Below are 10,034 nucleotides of genomic sequence, written 5' to 3'. Positions count from 1 at the left end.
ATAACACACTGTCTAATATTTTGTTATATATAACTGCCTTTTACCTTCATTGCAGCTGTGGCATCATATTGATAAGCTTATGTGATGTCAACATTTATTTTAGTCCAGAGTTGCTAATTAATTTCTCTCCAAGAACGTGTATTAATGATGAGAGAGTTGAACCGCTCCGCAAGTCTGTCAGGTCTTCAGCTGACCTCATTTTTTGGGCACATAACAGTGTTAAGCCTAGACTTGACCAACAGAAGCAACCCCAGAGTATAACACTGCACACACAGTGGGCACTACGAATAATGAGTGTATTTCTTCATCCACCTCTCATCTTACACTGATGCCCCATCACTCTGGAACAGAGGAAATCTGGACTTATCGACCACATGATCTTTTTCAAATGCTCCACTGTCCAATGGGATTTTTATCAATAATGATGTTAAACTACTCAGGAGTGTGTGATTAGAGATTTGTAAATAATATGGCCACCACACAATTAATTACTGTAACTCACAGACGGTCAGAGCAGTATTTTTTTAGACAGTTGTAAATCATAATTAGACATAAACATAAAAAAGAAAATTGAAAAACTTTGAGGTCCTGATGATGTCTGGGAGGGTTGTTGCGTGATCTCATCTGAAACTGGAATTTAATCACCTTATCATGTAACTTAAAAGTATGTTAATCTGTGGTCTCGTATATATATCTGTCTTGCTAATGAAGAAGATTTGTCTACTTACTTAAATGTAATTGTAAACATTATATTAAGAACTTTCCTGATTGACAATCTTAAACATTTTCCTTTCATTATATCAAGCAACCTTATTTTGAGATTCTGTGAATACAAGTTGAGCTGCAAAGTAAGTAAATAACTGACAGTTACATAACCAAACTAGCATTCACTATTGCAAGGCACAGTCTAAGACCGCTGACGTTAAGGACACTTGTTCATGACCTTCCCCACCCTGCTTAGTGCAGCTTGACGAAGACCCAAGCGAAGACATGCAGGCAACAACAGAGCTGTGAATGCGCTCTCATGGCTCCAAAGTACGCTCCCAGTCTTCGAGCCCGGTTTCCACCTGTGGCTCTTCTTCTGCAAACCATATTTATTGTCATTTTTGCCTTTTTTGTGGAAATAGAGGACTATGGCAAGAAAAAAGAAGAAGAGTTCTTTGCTTCATATGCAAGTAAGCAAATTAGGCAAAAAAAAAAAAAAATCTTTACAATGTGTGTGTGCATTTGGGCCTTACTATATATATATATAGTGTGTGTGTGTGTGTGTGTATGTGTATAAAACTGCTATCGATCTGTACTATTTTGTATTATCGATTCAAAACATATTATATACTCTTTTTCTTTCTTTAGCAAGTCATTTTACAAAGATCTCTCTCTCTCTCTCTTTTTGTAGTGTAGAAGGTATCTGAGGTGCCCAAATATCATGTTTAAATTATATATAAGCGAAATAAACTTATTTCTTTCCAAGCATTCATTGTAAATGTGTGTAGGGTTGCTGTGCCGTTGGGGTGGGGAGAGAATACACCACTGGTTTTGGGAGATAAGAGGAATGTAATAAGCTAGGACGACACCTCCACCCCTTCAAACCCCACAGATGATGTCATTTGAGTTTTTAAGGCATTGATTAAAACAGAAATATTATGAAGACGTTTTACAGGGGTAAATTTTTATTTTTTGGGCTTACTCTTGCATTGTTCCAGTCTAATCGGTTTATAAGATTCAGGTTACGTGAGGAGACAGATGGTTACAATTTTAATAAAAGTATACTTATTTATTTCCAAAACTAAGTTAAACACGGCAGTTTGAAAAGAAAGTGTAAAAGTGGAGTATTTAATATATATTCTGATATGTAGACAAACTGCACGTTGACATTAACGTTGATTGAGAGCAGTTGGTTAAGTCCGGGGAGACACAATACATTTTTTTTTAAAAAGGTTACTATAAAAAAACTTGACTTTCATCAGTCAACAATGTAGATGCACACACACATTTCCTATCGGATTGAGATCAGGCTTTGTGATGGCCGCTCCAATACATTGACTTTGTTGTCCTTAAGCCACTTTGTAACTAATTTGGAGGTATGCTTGGAGTCAATGTCCATTTGGAAGCCCCATTTGCGCCCAAGCTTGATGTCTTCAGATGTTGCTTCAATATATGCACATCATTTTCTTTTCTCATGGTGCCATCTATTTTGTGAAGTGCACCAGTCCCTTCTGCAGCAAAGCAGCCCCACAACATTACACTCCCACCCTCATACCTCACAGTTGGGATGGTGTTCTGAGGCTTCAAAGCTTCGCCCTTTTTCCTCTAAATCTACGATTATCATTATGGACGACCAGTTCAACTTTTGCTTCATCAGACCACAGGACTTGTCTCCAGAACAAAGATTTTTTTCCCCATGTGCAGTTGCAAACTGTAGTCTGGCTTTTTTCTGGTGGTTTTGAAGTAATGGCTTTCTCCTCCCAGAGTAACCTTTTAGCTCATGGTGGTACAGGGCTCCAGTTCCAGCCAACATCTCCACAAGATCTTTTGCTGTTTTCCTGGGGTTGATTTGCACATTTCGCGCCAAAAAACGTTCCTCTCGGGGACTCAGAATCCGTCTCCTTTCTGAGCGGTATGATGGTTGTACAATCCCATGTTTTTTTATACTTGTGTATTATTGTCTGAACGGATGAACGTGGGACCTTCAGGCATTTAGAAATTGCACCTAAGGATGAGCTTGATGCAAAAGAATATTTTAACATTTATTCATCTAAAACAGGAAACGTTTACTCTGATTTGAAAAAAAGATTTTGTGTTATTTTTCTAAAGTGTATGCACATACCTGGTTTCAACTGTATCTAGCTAGATTAGCTATCATCTTAACAGCTACTACAGCTCATGTATTATTTCTTACATTACATATTTATTGTGCCATTTAAAATAAAAATTCCCCTATTCTAAAATGATGTCATAATGGTATTAGTATGTTCCCTTTAAATGCATGTGCCCAGTGTGCCCAGTGTCTTTCTTTCAGTTGGCGATGACACGGGTGCTTGGGCCCACTCATCGTTGTTTGCAACATTATTTTAAAAAATTATTTTTTATACAGAATTCCAGGATATCCATGTGATGGTCTTTCTGGGTTTTGGCTTCTTGGCTACATTCCTGGTGCGCTATGCTTTTAGCAGCGTAGCGTTCAGCTTGCTTGTTGCCGCCCTGGCCGTGCAGTGGGCCACCATCCTAAAGGGCTTCCTGACATTTGACAGACACGACTGGACCATCCGCATCCACTTCAATAGGTAATAAAAACTACAAACTTCACTTCATACCAGACCACATCACAACATTCTTTCTATAACAGCAAACCCCAAGTTTAATTCCTTACCTGTATCAATAATTGGATCTAGAACTGTACAAAGGTGATGTAGTCAGTTTACATTACATAACCTATCACACCCCATTCAGCACTTATTTCTCTTTTAGTTTGGTAGAAGCCGAGCTGTGTGCAGCATCAACTCTCGTGGCTATGGGAGCCATCCATGGAAAAACCAACTCGGTCCAACTTCTGATCTTTGCTCTGATAGAGGTCACAGGGTTTGTACTAAACCAGTGGCTCATAAACTCCATGTTCCAGGTGCGGTTCTGCTACAGATACTGTAACTTATGTTACACACTGATCAGCCATAGCATTATGGCCACCCGCCTAATATTCAGTAGGTCCCCCAGATTGTGATGGCTATGGGACTGGGTCCTAGGTCCTAATCTTTCCACCACTGGCTCTTATCAACTATTTACAGTTTACCTAAAAAACTGCTTAATATTTCTTAATTCCATCCATCTTCAACCGCTTATCCAAAGTTGGGTCGCGGGGGTAACAGGTCCAGCTTAGGTATTTTTTAATCAAACTGTTTGTTTTTGTTGTCCCAATTTAGCAATTATGATTAATTTGTTGTTGGAACAAACTTTTATTTTTTATTATATTTATCTTTTAATCAGCTTCAAACACAGAGAGAGGCACAAGGCATTGTGCTCATCAACATCTTCGGCGCACTTTTCGGAGTCATGACATCACGCTTGCTCTTTCGTAGCGAGATGCAGCCCAAGCACGAGAAAGAGAAGGTCAGCAGAAGGACAGGCCTCTTTGCCATGTTTGGTGAGTGAATACAACACCTAGTGTCATCTGCTTAAATACTGTAATCTTAACCCTGCTTGATTTTCCCACACCACTATCCACAGTGAGGAAAGAGATAATTATGCTTCACATAATTTAATTAAAGATGATGTCTAATTAAAACCAAAAAAAAAATCCTTTTCTCCCAGGGACTTTGTTCCTGTGGATGTTCTGGCCCAGTTTTAACTCAGCGATGAAGAAGAATATCAGTGTGATTTGCACCACGTATCTGTCTCTGGCTGTCAGCGCCGTCACAGCAATGGTCGTCTCTGTGATGTCCAGCTCTAAAGGCAAGATCAACTTGGTGAGTCAGTGTTCAAGTTGGGGCACTGTTAGGTTCCTGTTTGTATCTGAGTACCATGAACCTGTGATTAGCTCGTGGTGAGGCGATGACAAAGGTGATGGGAATGATGGAAAGGGGAGGGGCTTGATGGTCTTGCTGGGCAACTATCACAATAATGGAAAATTTAAAATTTGTAAAGCTCAATGTGAGGCATTTACCTCTATTGTGGAATGTAACATCACAAATAAATTAATTGCATTCATATTTTGTAAATTTTGTAAATATTTTTGCTGATTTGACCCGAAGGTGCACGTTCAGAGCTCCATGCTGGCCGGCGGCATCGCCATCGGAGCTGTAGTGAATTCACCTCTACCTCCTTTTTGGGTTGTCATGTTGATCGGCATGTGTGCCACACTGTTGTCGACGCTGGGATTTCGATATTTGAAGGTAGTGTATAGAACAGTGAACTGTTCACGAAACTGATAACATGATTTGTTATACATAAGTATCTACAATTCTTTTTGTTTTTAAAACAATGTAATTTCTAGGACTATTTCCCTTTATTTTAGTGTATAATTACTGTACAGTTACTTGTGATTATATATTGAAATATACAGTAGATACTATATTTATAGCTTAGATTTAGTATTATAATTTTACAGTTTTATACATTTTATTATTCTGTATTGTACAATGATTTAGTAAGGAATTACATTTAAATGCTACAAGTTTCTTTAAGTCACTACTATAATTCAGTTTTTAATTAGAAATCAGTAACAACTAAATGTTCAATTAGATTTCACCACTAAAACTTTCTACGGAATTTACTTAACAATCAAGATTTATTACTGCTGTATAATTTAGTATTATATTAGAATTCAGTACTGCAAATCTGTGTTTGAACTCAGTACTTTATTTTAGTATAAGTTGAGAATTTACTTTTATTCTGTATAGGAAAACTTCATTATTTAATTTGAATAAAATATATAATTTAGTATTTAATAGGAATTCACTACTATAATTCAGTACTTGATAAATACTCAATCCAGTATTATAATCCAGTATTTGGTTAGAATTTAATCAAATACCAAATAGTATGTTTTAGAACAAAATTCACACAAAACTCAGTACAATACTCTTGAATCTTTACTTAAAATTCAATACCACAATTTAGTATTAGATTAGAATTCAGTCATATAATTTAGTTGAGAATTAGTTACTTAATATATTCTGTTAGGATTCCATAGTATGCCTAATATAATAATTAATTTAATTTTATATTAAATACAAAATTATAGTAGTTTTGCTACTACAATTCAATGTTTTACTAACACTGTAAATTTTGTTAAAATTGTGAATTTTATTATAATTTAGTAATATAATTCAGAACTATAGTAAGGTTCGATGCCATAATACAGTATCTAATTAGTGTTTAGTACTAAAGTTTAGTATTAGATTAGAATTCAGCACTACAATTCTGTGTTTGATTAGAAGTTAGCACGATTATTTAGTATTTGTTGAGAGTTCACTGTTCATTATTATTATTCTGTGTTTGATTAAGTTCAGTTATATTATACAGTATTTAATTAGAATTCACCACTACAATCTATATTTAGGATTTAGTACTAGAATTCCAGTACATTTATAAAACTTTTAAAAATTTAATATTTTAAATAAATGCTAGATAGTTCGGCACTGTCATCCAGTATTGAAATAAAATTCTTAGAATTTATTACTGAAACAGTTTAGGTATTATTACATTAGTGATTGTTTTGGTTTGAATTTAATACTAGAAATCAACTAATAATACTACTAATAATTTTAGTATTTCAACAGAATTCACTAATATGATTCAGATTACCTTCAGTGTTTTTGTTCTAAAGATGATAATTCTGATTTGGTGTGTTATTAATATCTCTGTCCTTCAGGACCATATGCTATTTGCTTTTGATTGCCACGATACTGGTGGTGTCCTGAGTGTTCACGCAGTGCCGGGAATTCTGGGATGGGCTGCTGAACTCACATGGCGACTGATCAAAATCGACAACAGCACAATGTAATTCTATAAATCAAGAAATATACACTACCACCTAATAGTCTGGAATCACTTTCCAACTCCATGGTCGTTTCTGATTTTTATCTCTTTTTACAATGCAAAACATTGCTAAATGTGTCCAAAATATGCAATAATCTCCTTTGAACAGTGTTGAGATGTATCTGCTAGTCATGATCTGTAAAGTCTTCATAACGGCTCTAATCTGAGGTGCTGTTTATTAACTGCAGCAGAGGTACGTTTTGGTCTTGCCTTCTTGGGAAAGTCTTCATGAAAGCCTCATTTCATCATGATGCTTGATGGGTTTTCCAAATGCACTTGACACAATACTGATCTTGCAAGAACTATTCCAGAAATGCTAACCTTTATGTCTTAAAATAACAACTGACTGTTGTTGTTGTTCCGTAATTACCTAATCAGATGTGTTACTTCGTTGTTTTGAACACCTCAGTATTGTTGTAGACTGTAGAAAATAATAGAAATTTGCAAGTGAGCGGTTGTTAATGTTTAAACTGTTATTTAATTTTCCGTTTTAAAAAGTATATATTTATTTATTTTTTTTCCTTTTTTAGTGCTATCCGGTATGCAGTGCATCAAATCTGTATTTTGCTCATGACTGTCAGTGTGAGTCTGGTCATGGGTCTTATCACAGGTCAGTTTTTATTAATAGTTAATAGTTTATTAAAAGATTCAATGCTGTGCTTCGGTATTTGCTTATAATCAAACTGCATTTCAGTATTTAGTTGTAATTACTATAATCCATTTATATTCGGTATTATAATCTATATTAATATTATATTATGGATGTTTATAATTCAGTACTACAGTTCAGTATTATATGATAATCATTATTACAATTGAATGTTTATTATTTAGTATAAGGTCATAATTTAGTGTTTATTATTCAATATTATAATTTAGTATTTGATTAGAATTCCATATCAAGGTTCAGTGTTAATTCAGTATAATTATTAATTCAGTATAATTAATAATAACGTCCATTTAGTGTTAATTCATATTAATTCTGTATTATTTTATTGATGAATGTAATACTATATTTAAGTATTCTATTAAAATTTCACTACTATAATTTAGTATTTCGTTTGAATTAGTTAATATAAAGCAGTATTTTAATAGAATTCACCACTAGTACTCAATAATTGTTATTATTATACTATAATAACTCAGTTTTTTCTTTGAATTCATGACAAGATTTGGGTATTTAATTAGAATTCAGTACAGTACTATAATTCAATGTTTTACTATAAGGTAGTTTTATATTTTAGTATTCAATCATGATTCATTACGATAAGTCAGTATATTTCAGTATTTACTATAAATTGAATGTGGTATATATTTTTTCAATATTTATTACAATTTACTATTTAAAATTGAGTATTTGGTATTGAATATTTCATTACTATAATGCGCTATTTAATTTAAATTCATGGCTATATTTCAGTATTCAATTAGACTTTACTTCAAGTTTTGGTATTTAATGCACATAACTTTACTAGTTTAGCTCTATCAGACTTTGCATGTAAAAGCGGTTCATGCATTATCACTTGTTATAAAAGTTCTATTTAGCCCTGACATGTCTCAGCCAAAACTTTAGACTTTTTTTTCCTTTTTTTAATACAACTTACAGGACTGATTTTAAAATGGAGATTCTGGAAACCTCAACAGGACAGGAAGTGCTATGATGACCAGGCCTTCTGGGAGGTGTGTGTGTACTCCGGAGAAAACTCTTCCATTTTTTTTTTTTTATTGGAAAAATCTCTTTCTACACCCATATAGAGTATATGACACACCCTACCAAGAAGATAGACTTAAGATTCAGTTACAAAAAAATAAAAAGCTCTTGTGTGTGTTTGTATTTTTGTTGGAACATTACCACAACATTTACCTAAACTTAACTCAAAATCTACGTTCTTCAGCCGAATTTGCCATTTGTCTTTTTTCTTTTTTTTGCAGTTCCCACATCTACTGGTGCACAAGTGAGACCAACATTGAAAACGCTCAGGAAGCAACAACATGAGGACTTATGTATGGATTTTCTGTGTATTTGTGAATGATTTTGATTTGTGTGCACGCTTTGTTTTGGGTGGGGGTGTTTTGAAAGAAATAAACATTCACAATTGCTCAGTAGGATGAAAATACACACAGAAATGCGGCAGGTAACCGGAGACGACCGAAACTGACCTGTGATGGAGGTCATAGTTATTATCACATTAGATTCAAGTTTTTTGTTTTTTTTTGTTACTTATATTTACAGGACTGTGCAAAAGTCTCGAGTCATCCATCATTTATTCATATTTTGTGTCCAAAGAGTCAGATCTGTCTGGTATTTTTAATTTCGAGGAATAGTTCTCCAGGCTTCATGAAGGAATTCTTTGGCGCTCATTTTCAGTCCAGTCTCCGTACCTGAGCAGTATCAGAGAAAGGTCTTTTTTTATGTTTTGTTTTTTAAGCCACAGTGACCTATAAATCAGTCAAGCATAAAAACACTACCTTAGGGTATGAAACAGTGAGAAACAGATGCAGATGATGAGTATACTGCTGATGCTGAATGCTAAGTGGTTGGAACAGACGAGAGGGGAAATGAGGCTGCTGCTGAGGTTGTTACATAAACAACCATTCTTAAATGCTATCTTTAGGCACTTTGCAGCCTGTCACAGCAAAATATTTAACATTTCTTTAATTTAATCGTCATAATTAAATATGAAGAAATGTGGAGTGGCTCAAGACTTTTGCACAGCACTGTGTATATTGTATAATTATATATAAAATGCATTTTTAAATGTGGCTTATATTTTCCAGTGTTATGAAACTTCTATGTCATTAATAAAATATGTAGTTCTTGCCGATTGTATTTAGTTTTAGTTATTTAATATTCACCCACATTCCAGGCCAAAAAATATGGCATATACTGTACAGTACTGTGCAAAAGTCTTAGGCACCATACTAAATGCTGTACCAATTTTGTTATATTAATTTACCATAAAATATGGTGCCTAAGACTTTTGTACACTACTGTAAAATATAATTTAAAATGGATTAATTAAATGTCTCAATAACCAGCGCATTTATTAACATCTAGTTTAAAAAATATTATATTATATACCCTTTATATTGGCCTAATTTAATCCCTAACTCAACTAATCAATCCTGTAAATAAATAAAGTTGCATTTCGTGACACATTACACATGTTAATATTACTTATGACACATATTAATAAATATTTTAGACTTTGATCAGGACATTAGTGCTGATTCCAAACAGTTTCTATTGTCCTGCAGTTTTAATATTAATGAACATACATAATATGTTTTATATTTAATATACTTGACTACTATCTGATTATGTTTAAAGAAAAAAATTTGTACAAAAGCTAAATTATTTTTTAAACATTTGTTCTTAAACCAGTCACATGGAAATGCATATTCTAGATTTCTTTAGATATTTTCTATAAAATGTTCCTCATTTTTATTACACATTTTTATTAATAATTTCAGATTACTTCAAATGCCTGAGCAAAAAA

General features: G+C 33.8%; 1 protein-coding gene across 1 annotated transcript; it reads left to right on the top strand.

Moving 5' to 3' along the window:
- The first annotated feature begins 932 nt into the window (after positions 1–932).
- rhd (Rh blood group, D antigen) lies at positions 933–9,360 on the top strand. The gene is made up of 10 exons (XM_053501912.1): positions 933–1,175; positions 3,095–3,284; positions 3,469–3,619; positions 3,982–4,138; positions 4,306–4,460; positions 4,746–4,886; positions 6,368–6,495; positions 7,065–7,144; positions 8,141–8,214; positions 8,467–9,360. The coding sequence occupies exons 1-10, from the start codon at positions 1,025–1,027 to the stop codon at positions 8,491–8,493; spliced, it is 1,254 nt and encodes a 417-aa protein (XP_053357887.1). The 5' UTR covers positions 933–1,024; the 3' UTR covers positions 8,494–9,360.
- Positions 9,361–10,034: the final 674 nt, after the last annotated feature.

This window comes from Clarias gariepinus, chromosome 8 (genome assembly GCF_024256425.1).
Source record: "Clarias gariepinus isolate MV-2021 ecotype Netherlands chromosome 8, CGAR_prim_01v2, whole genome shotgun sequence".
In the NCBI taxonomy this organism is placed as follows: domain Eukaryota; kingdom Metazoa; phylum Chordata; class Actinopteri; order Siluriformes; family Clariidae; genus Clarias; species Clarias gariepinus.
The sequence above is the reverse complement of the archived record's forward strand: the minus strand, read 5'-3'. Positions and strand labels throughout refer to the sequence as shown.

What these genes read in the sequence shown, in the direction of transcription:
- rhd (XM_053501912.1), top strand. Translation starts at nt 1,025, where the DNA reads ATGGCTCCAAAGTACGCTCCCAGTCTTCGAGCCCGGTTTCCACCTGTG. An exon ending in ATCCGCATCCACTTCAATAG is followed by an intron (nt 3,285 to 3,468) that starts GTAATAAAAACT and finishes TTTCTCTTTTAG; the next exon opens with TTTGGTAGAAGCCGAGCTGT. An exon ending in AAAATCGACAACAGCACAAT is followed by an intron (nt 6,496 to 7,064) that starts GTAATTCTATAA and finishes TTCCTTTTTTAG; the next exon opens with TGCTATCCGGTATGCAGTGC.